The 26,329-nt window shown below is 38.9% G+C and overlaps 1 protein-coding gene across 1 annotated transcript in view; it reads right to left on the bottom strand.

Moving 5' to 3' along the window:
• LOC111142315 (anoctamin 4) overlaps positions 1–26,329 on the bottom strand; it is a 238,137-nt gene that overhangs the window by 176,433 nt on the left and 35,375 nt on the right. Inside the window, exon 4 of the mRNA XM_022495363.1 lies at positions 24,335–24,493. Coding sequence (XP_022351071.1) covers positions 24,335–24,493 — 159 coding nt within the window. The remainder of the gene's footprint in view (positions 1–24,334; positions 24,494–26,329) is intronic.

The raw sequence follows: 26,329 nt of genomic DNA on the forward strand, positions 1-26,329 counted from the left end.
GTATCTAAAATGGATCCACTTCTCTGGCAAAACTGCTCTTCTCTTGAGTACCCCTAGATTCAGGAAATGGTAAAACCACCCATCAAGTTGTTCAAGTCCAGGAGTTGTCTTTGACTCCTCCTTCCTTACCCCACATAAAATTACTCACCATGTCTTATTGATTCTCCCTCTTTAGATGCCTTTGAATCTGCCCACTTCTCTCCATCTCCACTGCCACCGTCCTCCTTTGAGCCATGATCATCTGTCTCCTCAAAGACTGCAACAGCCTCTTAGGGGGGCTCATTCCAATTCCATTCTTTTTTTTTTTTTCCCCTTCCCACTTCCATTCTTCCTTGTGTATTCTCACTGGCATCAGAAACACCTTTAAAAATGCATTGTGATCCATGGTTTCCCGTGGCTCTCCAGAAAATCACTAAAGTGGTTATTTAGTGCCACTCTTTCTTTCTCTACATTCCCAGTCACATGGGCCTTTCTTCTTCTTTCTTAATCACCAAGCTTCTGATAGTCTCAGGGTTTTCTCATATGCTATTTTCTCTGCCTGATAGATTCCAACTCTTTCAGGTGTCAAGTTGTTTGGTGCGTAGAATTTTAATATTATTTCCAAGATTCCCACCCTCCTGGTGTACTCATCTGGTATAACCTCCTCTCCTTGAGGGTATGTGGAACTTGTAAATATGAGGGGCTATCACTTCAGGGATAAGGATACTAATCTACTGACTTTAAGTTAATCACTAGCACAGATTGTCCTCAAGATCAGAGAGATTTTTCTGCTGGTTTTGAGGAAGTGAGATACTGTGTTTAAGAGGGTCTATGATGGGAAGGAATCATGTATGGTTGAGAGAAGTCCCTCAGAAAATGGGGGTGCTGGTCCTATAACCTCTAGAAATTAAATTCTGCTAAAAACCATAAGAGAATCTTAAGCTCCAGAAAGGAATGCAGCCTGGTTGACACCTGATGTCAGTCTTATGGGATCCTGATCAAAAGACCCTGTTGAGGGACGCCTGGGTGGCTCAGTGGGTTAAGCCGCTGCCTTCAGCTCAGGTCATGATCCTAGGGTCCTGGGATCGAGTCCAGTATCGGGCTCCTTGCTCAGCAGGGAGCCTGCCTCTCTCTCCGCCTCTGCCTGCCTCTCTGCCTGCTTGTGTGCTTTCTCTCTCTCTCTTTCTGACAAATAAATAAATAAAAAAATCTTAAAAAAAAAAAAAAGACCCTGTTGAATTATACCTGGGCTCCTGATACCTGCAGAAACTATGAAAGCATAAACATAGGTTATTTAAAGTCTTTTAAATTTGAGGTAATCTCTTATGCAGCAATATAAAACCAATACAGGTCACATTTCAATGAGTTAATTCTGTAATTACGTATTACCCTGTTGTCTCTAGGAGACAGTTCATCTTCTCTACAGCTGTATTCCCAATACACAGTATGTTACTTAGCACAAAATCATTGAAAGTGAATGTTCCCTAAATTAATTTATGAACATCTTGGGATCTAGACTACAAGTGGCTTTTTCACGTTGTTGATTACCTTGTTAAAACCCTATCAGAGGGATGCCTGGGTGGCTCAGTCGTTAAGCAGCTGCCTTCAACTCAGGTCATGATCCCAGCATCCTGGGATGGAGTCCCGCATCAGGCTCCTTGCTCAGCAGGGAGCCTGCTTCTCCCTCTGCCTCTGCCTGCCACTCTGTCTGCCTGTGCTCACTCTCTCTGACAAATAAATAAAATCTTAAAAAAAAAAAAAAACCTTATCAGAAAAGATTCATCTTTTTCCTACCACAAAGGTTTCAAAATGGCTTAAACACATGAGGAGCTGAAGTAAACACTCCTCTAGGTCATAATCAGGAGATACAGGACTAAGGATCTAAAGCCTGATCTTCACACAGTTCATCAAAAGTTCTCGCTGTTGCCATTAAGTGAACACCAATGCAACCTACTCTTGGTTACTCTGCATCAATCCTGGTGATCTCTACATCAAGCTTAGGAAACATACTTCATCAGGATATCTGAAGAAAATCAATGTCTGGTCTATCAGTCAAGATCAGCTAAGTGATGCTGCAACAACAAATAACCCCAAATATCAGCAACTTAAAATGGTAGAGCTATATTGTCAACACGGTAGCTACTGGCCATGTGTGGCTACTGAGCACTTAAAATATATCTAGTCCAAACTGAGATGTGCTGCCTGTAGAAAATATACACTAAACTTTAAAGACTTAGAATGTCTGAAATAAAGAATGTAAAATGCCTAATTTCTATATGGATTACATGTTTAAATAATTTAAATCTATTGTATTAAATAAAACGATTATAATTAATTTGATTTTTTTTTTTTTTTTTACTTTTCACATGTGACTGTTAGAAAATTTTAAATTACATAATTTTTATTGGCTGGTGCAATGATAAAGGTTAATTTGTTTTTGCTACCTATTCATTACAGGTCAGCTCACTTTAATAATTCAGTAATTCATGATGATGGGCCACTGTGCCAGAGGGAAAGAAGATCTTGGAGGATCTCATAAGGACACATGCCACTTCTGTGCCCATCCCATTGGACAGAAATAGTCATTTGGATCCATTTGTCTATAAGACCATCAGGAAGAGGGATTATATCTGATGAGTAGTGCTAATTAATACACACTGGTATGGAATAGCCTTCCTCCATCATCTACTTAGGATCACAGTAAACCGAGTGTGTAAAGCAAATGTCTTATCTTCCTCACAACATAATGAATCATAAAGTCATTCAAACAAATATTATAAAAACTAATCTTAACTATATCCCAAGCACTATATTGGACCCTAGGGATATAGAGAAACCTGAGACATGTTCTTACAACTCAGGGAACTCACATTTTAGCAGAGCTATTATTATACTAACTATAAATAATGTGATGGATATGAACAGAAGTTGGTTTAATGTCCTATGGGAGGACAAGAGTGAAAATGCTCCCTTTGTGGATGCTCCCTCTGTGTAGCACTAAATCTCTCCTCGGAAGTAAGCAATGTCATTTCTGATCTACATAACCTGAAAAGTCCTTTCACTTGTTACAGATCATCGTAACATTGCCCTCTTCCTTCAAGGTAGCATATTAGATAAGTTGAACATGAAGACATCTATATCATCACTATTATGCTTTATATTAACATAAATGATCAACCCACTGATAGCTATTTACAGTTATGACTTAGTCAATAACCCATGTATCATTATGCCCTTACTAAATTACAGTGATTAACAGTCATAAAATAACCATGACCCAGAAAGGACAGATGCACGGGGTGGCTGCTGCCAGTGAAGAAGCAATTTAACTTTGGAAATACCTTCTAATGAGCTTGGAAAGGTTATGACATCCTTCCTAGGCCTGTTCTATTTATCTTTTGGTAGAAATGCTAATCAAAATTGGAGGATTGAATAATAGGGCACAAGGCTGTATAGCTTTCAAAGTGATTTTTACCTAAAGGTCATGAAAAATTTGTCAAGAATGAGGTTCATATGAGTTTTGATAACAAAGAAATGTATCTGATAGATTTTACCTAACTCATATCAGCATTATGCCAGTGAGGAACTGATGTAACTTCTTTGCCTACTTTATAGAACTAAGGTATCTATCTATCTATCTACTGGCCTATAGATATAGAGATATATATGTTATTAGGTATTATATAATATATAAATATTAAATAGATTAAATATTAGATGATATAAATGTTAATATATTAAATAATACATTTGAAATCATGTTGTGTGGATTCCATTAATGTGTCCCTAACATTAGGTTCTCTTCTCCTTCAGGGAAAATGGTCTTCTGAGCTTCCTGGCTCACTGTGGTAGGCTAGAAGCATATCATGAGCTCTGGCCATTGAGCTGTGTGCAGAGCCTTGAACACTGCTGTGTGAAGCTTCCCTGCTAACCATAAAAGCAGTCTCTTTCACCCTCCCCTATTATCTGGAGATCAAGAACTAAATGCTGTTGCCTTATGCCTCTAAGATGACAAAGGCTAGAGTGACATGTAGAAGTTATATAAAGATCTGCGTGGAACTTCACGAGATCACAAGGAGATCTAGAAGCAAAGGGAACTCAAGAGCAAGACTGAGGATGCTCTACCATTTGGAGATCAAAGAGAAGAGGTAGGCAAGAAAGGGAGATTGAGAAAGAACCAATCAAGAAGGGAGAAAGCAAGGAGAGCATGACGTGCTCCAGAGCCAAAAGAACATTTTTTTAAGGCACAAACAATAAACTATGAGCAGCAATGCTGCTGACAATGTCAGTAAGATAACAGACAGCATGACTGCTGGATTTGGTCATGACTGACACTTATGAAAGCAGTTTCTGTTGAATGAAGGAGAAAGCTCAGTCTGAGTAGTCCTAAAGGAAAATGGTAGGTGAGAAAGTGGAGAGAGTGATACCAGACAAATCTTTCAGGAAGATTTTCTGTGAGGTGGAGAAGAAAAATGAGGCATTCATTGGAGGAGAACATGGGGGGTTAAGGGATTTCCCTCTTTAAGATGTGAGTTAACATGAGCATGTTTGTAATGACTGAGAAGAGAGCAAAAACTGATGATGTTGGGGTGCCTGGGTGGCTCAGTGGGTTGAAGCCTCTGCCTTCGGCTCGGGTCATGATCCCAGGGTCCTGGAATCAAGTCCCCCATTGGGCTCTCTGCTCGGCAGGGAGCCTGCTTCCTCCTCCTCTCTCTCTGCCTTCCTCTCTGCCTACTTGTGATCTCTGTCTGTCAAATGAATAAATAAAATCTTAAAAAAAAACTGATGATGTTGAAGAGAGAGGAGATGGTTACACGAACAAGGTCCTTGAGAAGGTGAAATGGGAAGGGACATAGCACATAATAAAAGTGCTCCTGGGAAGCGGCAGACACTCATGCATAGCAACAGAGGGAGGCAGGGATAGGGACAGATGCAGAAGATCCTACCCAACTGCTTCTGTTCTCTTATCAGAGCATAAGCAAGGTTATCAGGGAAGCCTGTGTGAGTGGTGGTGGTGGTAGGTGGAGATACAAAGGTGAGACAGTCAAGGGGTGAGAAGTAGCCAACTCCCTCATCTATTTAGTCTCTGGTCAGATGTCACCTTCAGGGAGCCCCCTACTCAATACCCTATTTAAAATCAGAATTCCTTCACCCCCAGGACTCTCCTATCCTGTTCTACTCTTCCCTTTGCTGTATCATTTACCACCTTCCAATATACTATGCTATTTTCTTATTTATTATGTTTATTGTTCACGGTCTCCTGCATTAGAATGTGAGCACCATGAGGATAGGGCTTCTTTGTTTTGTTCACCAATGTTCATGATGATGGTGATGAAATGATGGTTAAAAACATGACTGGGACAATTACTCAACAGGCGCATTATCATATTTGATGTACTTCCCAGTGACAATTTAGAACACTTACATTCATTCACAGCAAGCTTCAGTTCCAAATATTTAAGTGTTTATTTAGACCTCTTTTTCCCTAAAAAAGACTTCATTTTATCTTTTTTTAAAGATTTATTTATTTATTTTAGGGAGGAGCAGAAGGAGATGAAGAAAGAGAATCTCAAGCAGACTCCGCCGCTGTGCACAGAGCCAGACATGGGCTGGATATCAGGACCCTGAGATCATGTCCTAAGCCAAAATCAAGAGTTGGATGTCCAACCAACTTAGCCACCCAGAAGCCTTAAGAGACTTGATTTTAAAGGGAGATAGAGGTACAACTTCACTGAGTATAAACAGGGGGAAAAAAAGGAAAATCACAAACTAAAATTCAGTACTGAAATGTTGATTACTTTTCTTTGTTTTGCCAACTAAACAGAGTGCTGTATGACATAATGAATCAAGACTAGTAGTTGTGTCGTGTTTTGTTTTGTTTTCATTTTACTAGAGTTTGTACAGAGAACTGCAGGGTGGGAGAACCCTTCCAGCCATCAGAAGTAACAGGAGATGCCTCAAACATAACGTATACCGTGTTATCCATGAGTTGCTGAATGAAGTACTAGATTTCAGAAGAACCCAAAGGCACTTATTAGTCTGAAAAGCTGAATCAAGGCAGCTTCAAATGAATGCCGAAGTGATTTACTGCTGTGCAGTCCAAAATAATATCCTGGATAAACCAAGGAACCTACAGACTGTGGAGGAGGAGAGGTCCCAAGAGGAGACATAATGCAATTCTGAAACACTAATGGACATGAGGTCTCACTGTGTGTAATTTTCTTTCCTGACTGCTGGACTGCTAAGGTCAAGGGAAATAGCTGGTAGTACAGTTTCATTCTTCTGCCTGCTCTACTCCCAGCCTTCCATAAAGCTGTTTTTAATTTCAATGCATGTAGAAAAAGTCAGAACAGAGGAGAACAGAAGTTAAAAAAAAAAAAGAACTCTAGTGAGTAACAAACATCATTTTCTTAGAAGACCATCATAGTCTTTGTTTAAATTAAATCTGCAGATAATAGCTGGCACCATTGGTTTACTAAAACTCTGGGCCAGCAAGAAATCCAGCAATAAGATTACTCTATTTAAATAGAAGCACAATGTGATGGATTTGGTTGCAAAGAAGCTAAATAATACTAAGACCCTTAAAAAAATAACTAGGGGTACCTCTGTGGCTGAGTTGGTAAAATGTCTGCCTTCGGCTCAGATCATGGTCCCAGGGTACTGGGATTAAGCCCCACATTGGCCTCCCTGTTTGTGGAGTCTGCTCCTCCCCCCTGCCCTCTGCCCCTTACCCTTGTTCATGCTCTCTCTCACTCTACTTTTTCTCTCTCAAATAAATAAATAAAATATTTTTAAAAAAATAACTAAAAAAGGCCTATCTGACTTGTATCAGTCCAGTTATTAAGGCTTAGGAAAACAATTATATCTGACATGAATTTTATTCAGGGGAAACTGCTGAATGAGCATAAATAATGTGAAAGTCAAGAAGAAATGATGATCCAGGCACTATGCTAGGCTCTGTGGGGGAAGCCCTTACAGTCCTCATGAGATTTCCATGAACATTACATGGGGAAGCAGAGATGCACAGAGAAGCCCTGAGGCCTCAATCAGAAGTTATGCCTTTGCTCAAACTGTTCCCTTTCTGGAATGCCATGCCCTCTACTTCCCTGCTCAGTAAATACCTATTCATCTATTCATCCTTCAAGACCCAGGTCACTTCTTTGAACCTTCCTTCCTGAAACCTCTGGACAGAGTTTGAAGTTCCTTTAGCACTTTCACAGAAACTTTTCAGGCTGTATACCAATCATCTGTTTAATCAACGACCTCTCAACACACTGAGCATATTATGGGAGGTTGTATATTCCAAAGATGGCCCTGACAGTACCCTTCATTCCACACATCTTCTAGAACATTTTCACTCTCCATCAAAAGCTAGAATCTGTCCCTTCCCTTTGATCCTCCTTCTGCAAATGGATATAGTAGAAGAAATGCTTCTGTGTCTAGGTCATAAAAATGCACTTCCGCCTTGTTCTCTTGAAACCCAGCCACCATGTGACAGGAAAGCCTGAACCAAAGGAGCCTCAGAAAAGCCTGTGGAGAGATCAGATGGAAAGGAACCAAGGCCCACAGCCCACAGGCCAGGTTGAGCTGTCTGCTAACAGCCAGCACTAACTTTCCAGTTCTGTGAATTAGCCATCTTGAAAAGGGGTCCACCAGACCCCTAGGAAGAGCTGTTCTAGCTGATACCCCAAGAAGCATAGAAAAGCTATTCCTGCTGGCTCTTTTCAAGCATAGATTTGAGAGTAAAATAAAGGAGTGTTTTTTTTGTTTATGATTTTATTTATCTATTTGACAGGGAGAGATCACAAGTAGGCAGAGAGGCAGGCAGAGAGAGAGGGGGAAGCAGGCTCCCCGCTGAGCAGAGAGCCCAATGCGGCACTTGATCCCAGGACCCTGGAATCATGACCTGAGATGAAGGCAGAGGCTTTAATCCACTGAGCCAACCAGGCTCCAAGGAGTGTTATTTTAAGCCACTAGTTCTAGAGTTGTTATGCAACAATAGGTAACTAGAACACTTTTTTATTTTTGATTCTCCACTGCCTGGCACAGTGCCTAAAATATGATAGACACTCAATAAACATATGCACGATGATCAATATACATCACAAGCGTTGGACATGGTGGAGACGACCTTCCTCTTTTATTCCACCTGTGGGCAGTTGTGGGAGAAGGAGTTTTCAGCTTGTCTTTGCTTTGTTCTTTTACTTTCCTCTGCATCACAAATACATGGATGTCTATGCAGGCTTTGAGTTACTGTTTCTCAAATTAAAGATTTGGTCTTAATGAACTTAGCTCTGTTTTGAACAAACAGAACTATTTAGTGTTAGCATCAAAGCAAGGGTGTGGGTGTGGGGAAGGCACTGTGATTGTGGACAATTCACCCAGCCATGCCCATGTGAAACACCGGAATGGGCTATCCCACTACTATCTTGGTGGGGGTGGTATTAAGGTTCATGATTTACAACTGTAAAATTATTTGGATATGATGGGGGCGGTGCTGGCAGCTTAGCACCTCGGCACCTCTGCCCCTTCCTAAGGTCCCCTCCCTATTGCTGAAAAAAAAGCTAGGACTACATTTTCCAGAATCCCCTTCCCTGTGGAAAGATGAGTGATGCTTAGGTGAAATCTGGAAGATAGAAAAGAAGCAGCTATTTTCCCACCCCTGGTAAGGAGTTAGAGACAGTTGTATAAGTTATTTGTATAAGTTAAAGACAGCTTCAGTGAGTTTTTTGAGAATCATTTGTGCCATAGTCAGACATTCTTGAGATTTCTGTAGTGGTTTCCAGACCAGCTCCTAGACCCACCCCTATGGTACTTCAGGAAGTAGCTTGTACTTCACTCAGTAGCCTTATTTGCAGTGCCATAAGCTTCAATATTGAACACTTCATTCTTGGAAGACACAGAATGGCTTGTCCTCATGCAGAACCCTAACTCTAAGCAGTTACAAGTAGTAGGGAGGACATGAAAAGAAGAAATTTTGGTGTGTCTATAGACAAAAGGGTGGAAGAACTCAAAAGAGGTTGCACCAACAGAGGTGCAGCTAAACTGATGAATGGCAAAGAAAAAGTTAAGGAGGTGATTTGCAACCAGATCTGGTCTCCCCAAGGAGAGTAGGTTCAAACATTTGATTTATCCCAGCTCTGTGCCCTGAGAGAAAACATTTAGGTGCAAAACACCCGCGGTCCTTCCGACCCCTCCTCCAGCCAAATCCAGCTGGATCCCCTTCCTGTAGTATACCCTCCCTAGTCAGTTTGACTTAGTCTTCCCAACCTCATCTCTGTCCACACAAGCAAAAATGCAAGACAAATGTAAAACAGTGGAAAACGCTAAACTGCCTCAGAGCGTAGGGCTTAGGAATGCAAATTCCAATTTCTCTGTGCTTATCAGCTCTCCCATTATTTTCGAGAACTTCTCTGAACTTCTGGAGTGAACTAGTGACTCCCTCCCAGTATTCTTGCCTATTTTCTCCATAGTACTCATCACATCTGACATATTTGTTTATTTATGCCTCTCTTCCCTCAATAAGAGCAGATACTCATTAGTTATTTGATGAATGAATAAAGAATGAATCCATCTGGAAATGGAGTCATCAGACACTAACAACTGCTCTTAAAATATGCCTAAAACACAATAGGAAATGAGTTAAACCTTGGTCCCTGCCTCCAGGGACAGTGTTGCATCATCACTTTTGCAACCGAAGTATATCAGGCTTGGTTAATGAAATTCAGGATATAATTCATCGTTTTCAAAGTTTCCACTTGCAAGGATTATAGGCAGGAGACCATGAATTTATAGTTCTCTGGACTGCTTCAAAGCTTTGAAATTTCTACATCTCATTAATGAATAAGTATGCCATATCTCCAGCATATAATTTGAGTAACCTTCAGCAATTTCATATAACATGCAGTAAAAACAACAGGAACAAAAATAACACCATAAAGAAAGGGCTTCAGTTCCTTTCAGAAGTGCAACAATGCAATGCCCACATTTGGTACAAAGTAAGGGATGACAATGCAAATTGTGTTTTATATCAGACAAGTTCAGTTTAGATCACTGAGGAAATCTTTCAGATTATTTTGTCTTGTGGGATAATACCAACTCAGTTCTTCAGCTGTGCTTTGTATAATGGGTGTTTTTCTCTGTTAATATTATTCTGTGTCTAGCAAAGGAATATGCATGAATTGTAAGAAATGTGTATTTATTTAGATAAACTTTTGAGTAAGTCAGTTCAAGATAACTTTGTACTGGTCATCTTGACTTGGCAACAGAAGTGCCTAAATAAGCAAAAGCAATGGAGGCAATAATAATTAGGCCCTCAGATCTTTAACTGGTCTCAAAAAGTATAGTAAAAGTAAAGGGGTTGGTGGGGAGAAGGAGAGCGAGGAAGAGAAACAAAAGAGAGAGAAGAGAGGGAGACAGAATAAGACAGAGATAGAGAAGGAGAGAGGACTCCCCCACAATCTGATGGAACTGTCTTAAGAAGATGGAACAGTGAGAATAAGGACATGATTCTGATGGACTGATATGGAGCTTGTAATTGTAGGTGACACCAAAAAGGACTGAGTCCTGGCAATGACGTAGGATTTACCACTCATATCTTTGCTACTTAACAGATCAGGGCAAGGACCCTCAGGCCAAGAGGTGATAGAGTTGAATGCCTGAGATAAGGAAACAGATGACCAGTGGTTGAAGTCACTCCCTTCATTATCAATACCAGTAGCAAGCATTTACCTAGCACTTAATGAGTGCCAGACTCTTACCTAAGCATATTATAGTGTGATAACTCCTTTGCTCCTTTTAATAACCCCATTAGAATTTGCCATGTTTGGGATGCCTGGGTGGCTCAGTTGGTTAAGCGGCTACCTTCAGCTCAGGTCATGATCCCAGGGTCCTAAGATCGAGTTCTGCATCGGGCTCCTTGCTCAACGGAGAGCCTGCTTCTCTCTCTGTCTCTGCCTGCCACTCTGCCTACTTGCGCTCTCTCTTTCTGACAAATAAATAAACCTTTTAAAAAGATTAAAAAAAAAAGAGAATTATCTGCCATGTAATAAATGAAGAAACTGAGGTAGTAAGAGGTTAAGAACCTTACCTAGTTATTTATTTAACAAGTCATAAAGTAGTAACTGGATCCACAACCCCTGAAAGGCCAATGTTACCCTATTTTCCCCCTCAAATACATAGGTCTCTTTCTGATTCAAGAGTCTGATGTCAAAAGTGTTTAAATTAGTTAGTCCACATGAAATAGCTGCCTTTAGTTCCTCTAGCTACCTCATGAACACTGCAACTATTTGATGTTGAATCAAAGGGTCTAACTCAGTGGTTCTCAACAAGGAATGATTTGGCACTCATCTGCTTCCCTTCCTGGAGATATAGGACAATGCTTGAAGACATTTTTTGTTATCATAACTTTGCGGGGGGGAGGCACTACTAGGATCTAGTGGACAGAGGCTAGGGATGCTACTAAACATCCCTTGGTATACAGGACAGCCCCTACAACAAAGACTTACCCAGCCCAAAAGGTCAATAGTGCAGAAGCTGAGAAACCCTGGACCTAAATTGATTGGTGTTACCTAGACACAGCCATGGAAATCAGCTGTTCACTGACTGGGCAAAATTAAAATGTCCATGTGCATTTCTTCTTTCTTTATTTCCATCGAGGACCCTCATGAATTCCCTGGTTACTGGGATCTCAAAGTGGGCCATCCGAACCCCTCACACTTGTCAAAATCTCAACTACAAACTCATTATCAGTGGTAGTGAATGCTAATGGTGCCTGGCCCAGAAGTCAAGCTTCCATGAATGTTGGAGAATTATCTTTTGTCAAAAACGAACACCATCCACCTCCTACCACCTCCACAAACCTCAGCCAGTGACTAACATGGGGACCCTTGGTTTAAAAGTGACCCAGCTATGTGGTGCACTCTCTGCTGCAGAGCTTCCCTGTTGAATCAAAGAACACATTTTGGTCTTAGCTTTACTCCCTGCCCTTTTCTACTTTCCTCACCTCCCTTTCTCCTGAGAGTACTCTGCCAATCAACTTTAGCAAAATCCTCACCTCAGGTTCTGCTTCTGCTAAGGAAAACCTAAATAGACTCCCTACTGAGCATAGAGCCCAACATGGGGCCTGACCCCAGGACCCTGAGATCATGATCTGAGCCAAAATCAAAAGTCAGATACTCAACAGACTGAGCCACCCAGGTGCCCCCTAAGATAGCATTTTTAAAAAGGGGCAAGTGAAAGCATGCATCAACAATGGTACACCCTGATCAAAGATGGCAACAGAGTAGGAGGGCCCTGGGCTCCCCTCATCCCACAAACAGGACTAGGTTACTATGAATTCATCCTAAATATCCCAGAAATTAGCCTGAATACTGACAGAACAAAGTCCACAACTAAAGGGAGAGAAGAAGCCACATGAAGAAAGTAGGTGTGGAGATGTAGTTTAAGACAATGAATTTTGGAACACTGAAAAAAATAAAAATAAAAATTAAATTAAATAAAAATAAAATTTAAAAAAATAAAAATAAAATAAAACTAAAAAAGAGAGAGAGAGAGAGAGAAACAGATCATAGGTGCTGCAGAGGGGAGGGAGCTGTGACTGCAGAGAAGGGAAAGAGAAAGAGGAGCACACAAGGGAACACACAAGGAGAATATTCCCCCAAAGCCACTGGCTTGGAAAAAGAGAGTGGCTGAATTTTGTGAGATTTTGCAACCAGTAGGGCTTAAAATCTGGAGAGAGTTTTAAAGGTCAGTGGTCATAGCTGGGATAGAGCTCAAAGGGCACTGTCTTGTTCCTGGAGAGAAGGCAGGCAAATAAATTGGGGGCAGACTGTATGGAAATAGTGATCTGAAAAATGCCTGGGATGCACAGTGGGGAGATTATTTGTTATTCTAGTGGCAGCATTGGAGGAGATATCTCTCCAGGAACAAAGGAACTGGCTGGTGCCATTTCTGTCTCCAACCCCTGAGCATAAACAGAGTCACCTGAGGGAAGCAGCTCAGCCCAGGTACTGGCTGCCTAACTTGCTTACATCAACCTCCCCAACACACACACACACACACACACACCCCACCCCACCCACCCCTATGCTGCTGTGGAACTGTCCTTCTCAGTCAAGCTCACATCAGTTCCAGCATGGTGGACCCCTTTCCCCAGAAGACCAGTACAAAACCCTGCTAACACCATGTCTCCTGCCCAGAGAGTTCTGCAGGGCCTCAGTTCTGGTGGAGTCTGTGTCAGGCCTCATTTCACAAGCAGACAAGAGCACACCTAGTTAAAACTCACCACATTCAGGCCAGGAACCAAACACTGCCTGCAGCCGGCAAGGAGAGTCTCTGTGGATGATCGGCATAAAGGATATAACAGTCAAAACACAACAGCAGAGCACACACAGCACACACCAGAGACACTCCCTAAAGTGCCAGGTTCTGGGTACTCCATGATCTCTTTTTCATAAGGCCATTACTTTTAGGAGTAGGAAACACAATTGGTTTTTCTAACACAGAGAAGAAGGCAGAGACTTAGACAAAATGTCAAGATGGAGGAATTTATCTCAAAAGAAACAACAAGAAGGTCACCTGGGTGGCTCAGTTGGTTAAGTGTCTGCCTTGGGCTCAGTTCGTGATCCCAGGGTCCTGGGATCAAGCCCCACATTGGGCTCCTTCTCCCTCTGCCTGCCTCTCTCTATGTCCCTCTCTGTCAAATAAATAAAATTTAAAAAAAAAGAGGAAAGAACAAACAAGATAAGGCTACAGGCAGAGATCTAAGTGAAACAAGTATAAGTAACATGACTGATGTAGAATTTAAAGTATCTGTCATAAGCATACTCACTGGGCCTCAGAAAAGAAGACATGAGTGAAACACTTACAACAGAGATAAAAGAGTTAAAAAAGAATCAATCTAGAGATGAAGAATACAATAAGCAAGATTGGAAACACATTCAATGCAATGAACAGCAGGATGGAAGAAGTGAAGGAACTGATTAGTGAATGACTTAGAAGACAAAACAATGGATAACAATGAAGTTGAACAAGAGAAAAAGACGAATTAAGTAACAATAGGATAGACCTAAGGAAATCAGTGACTCCATCAAACATAACAACATTCATATTACAGGAGTCTCAGAAGAAGAAGAAAGAGTAAAGGGGGCAGAAAATTTATTTCAAAAAATAATGGCAGAAAATTTCCCTAACCTGGGGGAGGAAAGAGATAGCCAGATCCAGAGGTAGAGAACACCTAACAAAATCAACAAAAGCAAGCCAAAACCAAGACATACTGTAATTAAATTTGAAAAACATAGTGATAAAGAAAAAAATCTTAAAAGCAGCAAGACCAAAGAAGTCCTTAACTTAAAAGGAAAAATCTGTAAGTTTAGCTGGAGATTTCCCACCAGAAACCTGGCAATCCAGAAGAGAATGGCATGATATGTTCCAAGTGCTGAGTGGGAAAAATCTGCAGCCAAGGATACTCTATGCAGCAAAGCCATCATTCAGAATAGCAGGAGAGAGAGAGTTTCCCAGACAAACAAAACCTACAGAAGTTTGTGAGCACTAAACCACCTCTACAAGAAATGTTAAATGGAACTCTTTGAGTGCAAAGGAGAGACCAAAAGTGTCAAAGACAAGAAAGGATCAGAAAAAATGTCCAGAAACAACCACAAACCAAGGAATAAAATGGCAATCAATACATACCTATCAATAATTATTTTGAATGTAAATGGACTAAATGCTCCCATCAAAAGACACCAGGTGTCAACATGGATTGGGGAAAAAAAAATCAAGACCCATGTACATGTTGCCTATAAAAAACTCATTTTAGACCTAGAGGCAACTGCAGCTTGAAAGTGAGGGTGTGGAGAAACATTTATCACACAAGTGGATGTCAAAAGAAAGAGTGATATACTTACACTTATCAGACAAAATAGACTTTCTTGTTCTTGTATTTTTTTATCCTGCTTTGGTATTAGGGTAGTACTAGCTTCATGGAATGATTTTGAATGTGTTCCCTCTATTCCATTGTGTTTAAGATTTGGTAAAAACTGTCATAAATTACTTTTTTTAAATGTTTGGTAGAATTTACCAATGAAATCATGTGGTCTTAGGCTTTCCAGTCCTGGGAGATTTTTGGTTCCTAATTCAACTTTCATTCTTGTTATTGGTCTAAAAAGATTTCTTATTTCTTAGATTCAAGATTCATGATTCAATCATGGTAACTTGTGCATTTTTAAGAGTTATCCTTTCTTTTGTAAGTCATCTGATTTGTTAGTATATAATTTTTATAGTAATCTGTTATGACACTATGTATTTTCTGTAGTTGCCTGTTGTATTGTTTCCTCTTCCATTTATCGTTTTGGTTTTTGAGACTTCTCTTTTTTCCTCAGTTAATGTAGTTAAAGCACTGCCTTTTTTTTTTTTTTTTTTTTTTGAGGGGCACTGGCTATTACTTTCAATGTTATAATTTGCTTATTCTGGTCTCTATTTTATTTCTGATTTTTCTCTGTTACTTCTCCTCTACTAAATTTCAGCTAAGGTTCTTCTTTTTCTACTTCTTTGTGGTGTTACGTTTATTTGAACTTTTTTTCTTAATACAAGCATATAGCATAAATTTTACTCTAACGTCTGCTTTTGCTGTATCCCATAGGTTTTGGAATACTATATTTCTTTTTTCTTTTGTTTTGAAACATAGTTTGATTTGGCATTTGATTTCTTATCTGACCACTGGCTTGTGCAGAAGTATGTTGTTTAATATTTACATATTAAATATTTAATATTTACAGTGTAGATTTTCCAGCCTTCTTTATTGTTGATCTTTTGTTTTGTAGAATTGTGGTTTAAAACCATACTGGGTATGATTTCAGTCTTCTTAAATTTGTAGTATTTGTTATGCCTCTTTTTATGTGATTTAACCAGGGGATTCTTCTGTGTGTACTTGGAGAAAATCTGTACTCTATTTTTCTTGGATGGAATGTTTATACATATCTTTTAGAACCATGTGTTCTGAAGTATGCTTCAAGTAAAAAATATTATCATTGAAAAAATAATAAATTTAATTTAGGGTACTCATTTAAAACAAAGCATATCAGAGGGGAGGTGGGTGGAGGGATGGGTAAAATGGGTGAAGGGGATTAAGAACACCTTTATTAAGATGAGCACTGAGTAATGATGTATGGAATTGTTGAATCACTACATTGTATACTTGAAACTAATATAATAGTGTATGTCAACTATAGTGGAATTAAAATAAAAAACTTAATGAAAAAGCCAATGGTAACCCCTGATAGACACTGTTATGGTCTGAATAACATAATATGTTGAAATCCTAATCCCCAATGTTATGATATTAAGAGATGGGATTATTTGGAAGGTTATTCGGTCAGAAAGGTGGAGGCTTCATGAATGGGATTAGAGCCTTTATAAATAAAAGAGACACCACAGCGCTAGATCACCCCTCCTGCCATGTGAAGACACAGTGAGAAGGCAATGGCTATGAACCAAGAAGTGGGTCCTCAGCGGAAACCAAATCTGTGGATTGCTTGATCTTGGACTTGACAATCTCCAGAGCTGTGAGAAATCTCTACTGTTTATAAACCATCCAGTCTGTGGTAGTTTGTTACAGCAGCCTGAAGGGACTAACGCAGAACTATAAGGAATCTCTAGGGCTTTGATGTTCAGAGAAAATCTGTTTTCTCTGCTCTTACGATTGCCCTTAAATTTCTTTTCCCTTTACCTCAACCTGAGACCCTTGGTAATACCTATGTGTGACATATAAAGAAGTAGAGATTATTAAGTAAAGTAAATCTCTCTTTTAAGGCCAGAAAACACTAGAGGACAGGAATTTGGATAGTTCAATTTGTCCTGACACTCATCATCATAGTTTTAACTATGAAGGAAGGAAGGAGTCCCTGTTTCTCTTCTCCTCATATCTCAGAGCTCTGGATCCTGAGAGAACATTTACAGCAACTAGCTGGATGTGATTGTAGAACATAAACAGGGATTAAAAAGAGAAAGCGTAGTATGGGCAGGAAGCCTCTGTAGGTGAGAACTTCTGGGTGAAATTAGTTTTAAATGGGGAAATCTTTGTGAAATTTTCCCTTGAAGAGGGTAAAGCAAGATTAGGATGGGCGAAAAATATTTAGGTTTAGGTGTTTGTTTTTTAAAGCTCTGGATTGATCTATAACTTCATTCCCTGATGAATCCAAAACTAAATCATCTGGAAGGAGATAAATACCTGAACCTTGAGAATGCTAAACTTGTTACCTAATGTATTGAGTTTTTCCAAGAGCATTACAGATAACCATTAAGCTCATTAATGTATATACATTAGCAACAAATGGTCAGTTGATGTTACTATTCCTAATGGTTACATTTTAAGGGACTTGTAAACTATAAGAAAAATTTTCTAAACTTTGCCTTGAAAAACTATTTTTAAAGTATTAATATACTTTATTCAGCTATTATAACTATAATGATATAATAATAAATATTTATTAAATGCTTAAAATATGACAGGTATAAAGCTAAGCACTTGATATGAATTATCTCATTTAACTATCATAATAACCATGAAGTGTATCTCATTAGTTTCATTATGTAATTGACCTAACTTCCCCAGGAGCACACAGCTTTTAATGTTGGAAAATAAAAACAAGCACTGAGAATGTCTAGACCCAGACTTTTAATCACTCTATTGGCTACCTATGAGTGTATAGCAGATCACATCATGAATTTACAGGCTTACAACATACATTGGGGATCTCAGAGTTTCTGTAGGTCAAAACCCTGGCACGGCATAGCTGGCTTCTCTGCTCTGGAGTCTCACTGGGTTCCAATACAACTCATGGTTAGGGCTACAGTCACATTAGAGGCTCAAGTAAGGAAAGATCTCCTTTCAAATTCCTCCAGTTGTTGGCAGAATTCACCTTCTCATGGTTGTAGGACTGAGGTCCCTATTCTCTTGCTGGCTGTCAACTGGGAGCAACTCTTGACTCCTAGAGGCCATCCCATCTTTCTTTGTACCTGGCCTCCTTCACAGACTGTCTTACAACCTGGTAGCTTACTTCGTTAAAGCCAACAAACAAGAGTCTTTCTAATGTCAGTTGACTGAGATGGGGTCATAAATACCATAACATAATCACAGAAGTGAATTTCTACATTTGCCATAGTCTATTGGTTAATAGCAAGTCACAAATCCTGCTTGCATTCAAGGGGAAGAAATTATACAAAGGTGTGAAAACCATGAGGCTTAGGTTCTTCCACCACAACCACTAGGCAAGTAACAAAATGGAATCATGCTTGTGCCAACTTCTCAATTTTTGCCAAATGTGCACATGTTATTTACAATATTTTAATTTCCTATATTTCCTTAAATGAACTCACTTTTTAAATAATTATAAAAAACTTTTACAACACAGTCATATAGGAAAATCAATATTACTTGTCATAAATAGAAGGTAAAACCAAAGCAAAGTAAAATGTAAAATAATATTAAAAAAAAACAAAGATTTATAATGTACTATGTATTTGCCTATACAGTCTCATTTAATCATCACAAATTCATAGTAAGCAATATCATCCTCCTTATTAAAAATATGGAAACTGAGATCCAGAAAAGCTTGGTTAGCCACTCAGGATGATGCAGCTTGTAAGTGGTTGTAACAAGATTCAAGTCCATGGCTAATGGCAGCCAAAGTGCACAGTCTAAACAGCACCCAACTTCATTATGAATCCCAACTTTCCTGGTTCCTTTTCTGAAGTCCACCTCTCCCCTCAGCCTTTCTCCTAATCTCCTCAACTCTGAGATCCATCTTCAAATACCAGAAATAAACACTATATATAAAAAATGAAGAGCAAGTATGCTCAAGTTTTAATCCTAGCTTTATTTCTTGTTGGCCTCATCCCCTGAGGCAAATTATTGCCTTGCCTCAATTGTCTCATCTATAAAATGGGGATGATAATAGTAGGTGCTTAATAAATGTAAGAGTTAAAATTTTAATACTGTTTTTGTTATAATCTCAAAGGAAAATATCCAAGGTGCCTAACCTTAAGTGTTGTGTATGTGATTATTGCAGTTAGGTTTTCGATCCTTCTAGAAATAAGTGAAAACTGGAAAAAAAATTGACAGAATGTATTATTTTGCATTTTTTTGTGTTTTTAAAGCTTACTATAATTAATGACATTTAGGGGCAATGCTGTTGAATAGGACTGAGTGGATGGGATCGTGAACCCAAAGCTAAGAGTTCGTCTTAGCAAGGAACATGGTCAAGATACTCTTATCATGAAAGGGAAGATTGCATTTCCGGGCACAGATGCAAGCAAGTGGGTCCCTGCAATGGGCAGAACTTGTGGTCATTCTTTTCTTATTGCTCCAAGGGCATTGCACTGCAAATTCTTCCTTCATTCTCCTACAATGTTAATTTTGGAAAGTAAGTGATTTTTATTAACATGAAAACATGCAGTTATTTCTCCCATCTTAAATAGAAAGAACTCTTTCTTGACCCAACTTCTTACTCCAGTTATCACCCCATTTCTCTCTTCTGAAAGAGCTATTTATAACTTCTCTCTCCAAGTTTTCTCCTCCCATTCTCTCTTGAATATATCTTGGTCATGCTTTTGCTTCCACCTCCCCACAGAAACTTCCCTTGCCCAGCTCACCAAACTCTTCCATGTTGCTAAATTCAATTGCTGACTTTGGTCCTGATCTTACTAGCCCTCTCAGCAGCATTTGACACAATTGCTCCCCCCTGAAACTCTCCTCTAGGCTCCACACCCTCTGAGTTCCCTTCTGGCTTTCTGCTGACTCTTCTATCCTCCAAATTTACAACACAGGTGTGTCCCACAGTTCAATCTCTCTTCCATTTGTAGTCATTCCTTCGGTGAGCTCATCCCAGTGTGTATCTCCCAGAGCTCTCTGTATTCCAGGCTCTTCTGTCCTAGTCAACATCTCCACCACTGGAACACACCAAGCTTAATCTGTCTACAAGAGGATCCACTCTTCTCTGCATCTCTATAAATGATAGTTCCTTTCTTCCAATTCCTTAAATGAATGGCATGTAACAGATAAACAGCCTTGTGGCCCTTCTCTCTCACATCACTCACCCAACATACCTGAAATTCCCATAAGGTCTACTTTCTACTCTTCCCAACATCTCTGTTGTGTGCTTGACCAAGCTACCATCCTTCCTTCCAGAATCCTTGCAACAAATCTCCTAACTGATCTCCCTCCTTCTGCCCTTGCCATGACTCCCCTTTCCATAGCCTAAAATCACCAGGCAACCAGAGTGCCCCTAATAAAATGGAAAACAAATCTTGTCATGCCTCTGCTCAAAACTGTCTAAGGATGCTCTTGTCACTCAAAACAGCTAAATTTTCCCAGAGACCACTAAGGCCTGATGTCATATGTCTTCCATTGTCTCTCTGGAGTAATTTCTTACTATTCTGCACCTTGTTCAGTGCAGTCATATTGGCCTCCTTACTGTTCCATGTACATGCCAGGAAATCTTCTGTGTCAGTGCATTTGAACTTACTATTCTCTTTTTATGAAAGAGAGGCCTACCCTTAGCAACTTTTACAAAACTACAAATCCTGTCCAACACTTTCTGCTTTACTTCTTCCCGCATAATGTTTATTGATATTTTATATATATTTACTTTTTAATTTTGTGCTTAAGTTCCAACAGAAAAAGGCTTTTTGTCTGTTTCATTTACTGCTAAGTTCCTAGTACTTGAAGCAGTGCCTGGCAAAGAGGGAGTGTATGTGTTTATTGAACAAATTAAGTATCATCAAAATGGTATGATTTATCTAATTATAGTTATTTTGTAATGATCAATGATAGAAGTTTTCCCCCCAAGTTCTGCATCAGTCTAAAGAGAAAGAGCACTTCATTAATATAACTACTACTCACACATTCCAAGCAATTCAAAAATCATCCACAATTTGATAATTTATATGAAGGAAAATATAAACTTATTGATGATAATCATTTCAAAATAGGTACTAAAGGCCAATGACGGACATAAAATTTTAAATGAAAAAAATGTGAAATGGAAAATGTGTGTAAGTAAATTTGTTTACCTTTAAAGGGGGGATTTCCTTAAATACACACTAAAAAAGCAGATGATTTGGACTTAAGGATACTTTATTTGGGAATTTTGCTGTGGACTGCTTTCTCTGGTCAAATATGAAAGATGAGTTACAGAATATTAAAGACCCAGGGTGCCAAAAGTAAGCACTGAGCTGCTGACTAATCAGACAGTGGCAAAGTTTTTTAGGGGAGATTAAATTTGACTATATCTTCACTTTTATCATGAATTAAAGATTCTCCTAGTTCTTTCTTGAAATTCAGTGTTAAAAGAGATAATGATTCTCTTAGTGTCAAAATGTTCAACTGCAGAGCCTGTCTTTATTCATTTAAAGGGAAAACCCTCTCAGTCTATGAGACATGTTTTCTGTAATTGTTGGGCATCATGACACACAGCTAATGAAGAAAAACCACTAATCATAAAATGTATGTAGTGTTAATCATTTCAGACGTAAATGGATTCATAGTAGGCTTTCCAGGTTTTCTTTTTTCTTTTCCACCTTGAGCTAAGTTCCTTGTTTTCTGGGTAAAAGAGTGAAGTAACTTCCGGAAGCTGAAATAGCTATGAGTATTATTGTCTCTTGGCTGTAGCTGTTTATAAAACACTTGATTTAAATAAGAGTGCTTTTGATGGCTTCTAAATCTAATAACACAATGTAGATGCAAGTTTATTGTTCAACTAAGGGATATTTTATTTAATTATTTGTGACAGGGAAAAATTAATTTATCTATAATTTCCTGCTACCTCTCAGGCAGAGAAGAACCTGTGAAAACTTCTTGCTGAGCCTGCTGTGGCCATGAGAACACAAAGCAGAGCTCAGAGCTGAATTAGAGCCAGTTGTGTCATGTATCCAAAAGACTGGAGCCAGACAGTGGGAAAGGCTGTTTAGAACAAAGGTTCCAGAAAGAGGAAAACCTAGCTGTTGGTAGTGGATAGAGGACTGTGGGGGAAAAGGAGATAAAGGAAAGCTGCCATCCGGAGAAGTAGTTTTGGAGGGAAAAGGAAGAAGAAATGCTTAGATAAGTTTTTAAGAAGTTTTCCATATGGTGATATGACCATTTTTCTAATTGCTATTTTTTCTAGTATACATTAAACAAATACTTAGCTATTAAAATTTTTAAAAATGACAACCAAATAAAATGATCTTGTATGCAACCAAAATCGTACAGCAATCATCCAGCACACCATGGTCAGCACAACTGGGTAACAAAAGGCAGAACAATTCTCTGCTACCTGCGTTAATTCCAGTAGATGAATACTGTAGCAGAGAAGATATTTTAGGAGACACAGAAGATTTTCAATCTCTATAGTATTGGGTATTATTCAGAAAAGTATTGAGCTTTTTGAGTTTTAACTAATAAGTCATAAAATGGCATTAAATTGATTTGGGAAAAGGAAACCCCAGGAATGGAGTACATAGCTATGAAGCTTAAAATAGAAATCTCTCAGTAACTAAACAAAGCTGCCTAGTTTTAATGGGAATTAAGACTCTCTGACAGAGTCAGAATGGATCAGAAGAAGGACTTTCATTATTTAGGATCAGGTGGCAATTCACATTTCTTTATATAAAAATTCCAAATAAAGAAAAAGAGTAAAAGATGAAGGAATGATTTCCAAGGATAAAAATAAAGGGGTGCCTGGGTGACTCAGTCAGTTAAGCATCTGTTTTGGGCTCAGGTTATGATCCCAGGGTCCTGGGATCAAGCCCCATGCAGAAACCCTGCTTCTCCTTCTCCCTCTGCCTGCTCCTCTGCCTGCTTGTGCTCTCTTTCTGTCAAATAAATAAATAAAATCTTATAAAAAATAAAAATATTAATGCACTACCATGTTAAGAAAAAAGTATACAGTTGTCTCAATAAGCACTTAAAGAACAAGATTTATCAAAGATATGTTCTATGGGTAGAACAAAGATTTCCTGAAGCCCAAAAAAAGTAGAAACAACATATTTAACTCTGTGTGTTGCTCCAAGGAAGCCTCCAACTGAGATAGTCTTTGGAGAAACCCAGATTCACTTTCCTGAGGAGAACTTCTTATGGCCACTGTCATCTTGCCATTTTTTTTTTTAAAGATTTATTTATTTGAGAGAGAAGGTAAAAAAGAAAGAATGAGAGAAGGCGTGCTCTCAGGATGAGGGGCAGAGGGAAAGACAGATAAAGGGAGAGAAACAGACTCTGCAGCAAGTGAGGAGCCAGACGTGGGGCTCAACCTCAGGACCCTGAGATCACAACTTGAGCTCAAAGCAAGAGTCAGATGCTCAACCAATGGAGCCACCCTGGCAACCTTGCCACTTTTCTAGTTCTCTTTTTGAAGATGTTCCAGAAAAATACTGCTCTGTTTCATAAATTCTCAAGAGTTAAGGTCAAACAGATCTGGAAAAATCCCACATACCTAAAGTTCCCTAAGACCAGCACGCAACCCATGTGTACCATACAAAGAAGAATGCAGATGTCTGATTTCAAAATGTATCCCCTCAGCCTTGAGGAGCAGAATCAGAAGCAAACATTTTTAACTGCCAATATGTTCTTCTCATTGACTATGAAAAGCCCCAGAAGCTTTGCAACATGTTTAAGGAAAATCTAAGAAGAGTTATGTAATCTAGCTAACAGGGCCAAGTTCTATAAATGTGCATAGTATTTTGGGGTACACAATAATCTCATTGTGGATCAGAGGTGTGGCTGGACCTCTGGTACCTTCTTTAGTAATTTTTCTCTTAAAAATACCAATACAGAGAAGGAAAGAGGAGTGTTTTACCAAAGCACTGGTAAGGTTAAATCTTGAGTTATGGAACTTGGTAGACACCTGAATGTCTCTTAAAATGGAATCATTTTCTAAAGTCCAGCTGTTTTTGGCCAATTCAGTGAGACAGTCTCTCCTGGTACATGATGCCCAAGCTCATTATGTTTCCTGAAATGTCAAAAGAGGCTCCAGAGTAGGATGATTGTGCTTTATCCAAAGTTTTCTTAAATCCATGTAATAGAACCCTCCCTTCCCATAGACAGAGAAAACGGGCATAGGAACTCAAGTAAATCATAACACTTCGAAACAATTCATTTAATCGAAATAGAGTATTTTGATTTTCATGGAATCTTTTGGCATTAAAATGCTCTCAAAGGCAAACTGTGCTTCAAAAAATTAATTATTGGAACATCCCCAAACACTGCAGACTGGCGAACTCCAACCAAATGAAATGTTCAGTTAACATAACAAACATAACATAAATTGCCTCTCAATATGAATAGATACATTTGTGTTTCTTCTCATCCAAGCAAACTATTTACCTCTTTCTCCATTTGTAATCCTTCTGCTCTAATATTTCTTTCAAATACTTCTCTCTTTTCGGTCTGTGGGTTGGATTTTCTGTACACAAGAATATAGTCAATTCGACACTTTCCATCTCTGAAGTAAAGTCCATTTGATTTGTTTTTTTCTGGCACTGTCTGCACACAGAGAGGAAGAAATCATTAAGACACTCATAAAAATGGGCCTGAAGTAATATTAAAGAATTATAAGTAAATGAATTTTTCACTGTTTTACCAAGATCACATTTTTATTAATGAAAAATGTAAACAGCAGGGAAGAGAAAATAAAAATTGGAAAAAGAACTGAGTGAAGTAGATAAAACTTAAGACACCTAACAATAATACCAAATGTTGGCAAGGATGTAGAACAACTGAAAATGATCATATTCTAAAAGTGAGAGTGAAAACTGATATACTTACTCTGGAAAACACACTGGCATTATCTTGTAAAATTGAACATATACATAACATACAACCCGTAACAAGAAAAATCCTTATTAAAGCAACTAGGAGGGGCGCCCGGGTGGCTCAGTGGGTTAAAGCCTCTGCCTTTGGCTCGGGTCATGATCCCAGGGTCCTGGAATCAAGCCCCGCATGGGGCTCTCTGCTCAGCAGGAGCCTGCTTCCTCCTCTCTCTCTCTGCCTGCTTCTCTGCCTACTTGTGATCTCTGCCTGTCAAATAAATAAATAAAATCTTTAAAAAGAAAAAAGCAACTAGGAGACATGTATATGACTATCTATAGCAATATTGTTCATAAGAGTAGAAAATAAAAAATGTGAATCAACTTAAATGTCTATGGACAGGCAAAGAGGTAAAAAAAAATTATAGGACAGTCATATGGTGGAATATTATGCAACAATAAAAATGAAGACATTGGGAGATGGAGAGGAGAAGTGAGTGGCAGGGGTGGGGAATTGTAGCGTGTGACAAACCATGAGAGACTGTGGACTCTGAGAAACAAACTGAGGGTTTTGGAGGGGATGGGGTAGGGGGTTGGGTGAGCCTGTGGGCGGTATTATGGAGGGCACGTATTGCATGGAGCACTGGGGGTGGTGCATAAACAATGAATTTTGGAACACTGAAAAAAATTAAATTAAAAAAGAATGAATGACCTACAGTTACATTTAATAGCAAGCATATATCTTAAAACAATATTGACAGGAAAAAAAAACAAGTCACAGAAGACTTCATGTTACATGATTTTTAATAAAGCACAAAATAAAATGAATCTAGAAAGAAGTTGTTAAGACTATATATGTGCATGGTAAAGCTATTTTTAGGGCAAGAGAATAAAAAAAGCAGTGATTGAGGAATATGGTAGAGGGATGGGATTAAAGTTGCTTTGGTGGTCTTAGATTTATTCTAGTTCAACATTCCTCAAAAATTTTGCTCACAATAAAAAAAAAAGTTTTATTCTGTGATATCTGTGTGCATATATAAACATACCAAGTATCTGAGACAAAAGTTCACAAGATAATACTTATCCTTTCTACTTGCATACATGCTAATATTAATTTTCCATTCCACTAAAAATAATTGGGAGTTAGTAACCCAAAACTAGGTTGTCATCATAATTTGAAAAATACTTAGTTCATCAGTTGGATGGTAATTCAATTGTTATTTTCAAAACTTACATGTAAGTTATAAATATTATTTAGTAGTCATCACACATATAAAAATTAAAGAACAAAACAGTAGGTATAATTTTCTTCCAGGCTCCATAGGCTTGTTATAATCATGTGCAACACTGAAAGAGACATCAAGTACAGGCCAGTTAGCCTTTAGCCCAGTTTCTCAGGCTGATAGATTTCAAAAACATGTCTATTGAACCTAGCAAGTGGAAATGGGGGGATGGGGGTTGGCTGTCTTTTCTTTAGGCCCAGTTTACATCAGTTTTCAAATAGTGGTATATGGGAGGGAAACATGCCAGGCCTCCAAGGTCATTGCTAGAATGTACATTCTTGCACAAGTGC

This window comes from Enhydra lutris, unplaced genomic scaffold, assembly GCF_002288905.1.
Source record: "Enhydra lutris kenyoni isolate GAN:26980312 unplaced genomic scaffold, ASM228890v2 scaffoldscaffold7, whole genome shotgun sequence".
Classification (NCBI taxonomy): domain Eukaryota; kingdom Metazoa; phylum Chordata; class Mammalia; order Carnivora; family Mustelidae; genus Enhydra; species Enhydra lutris.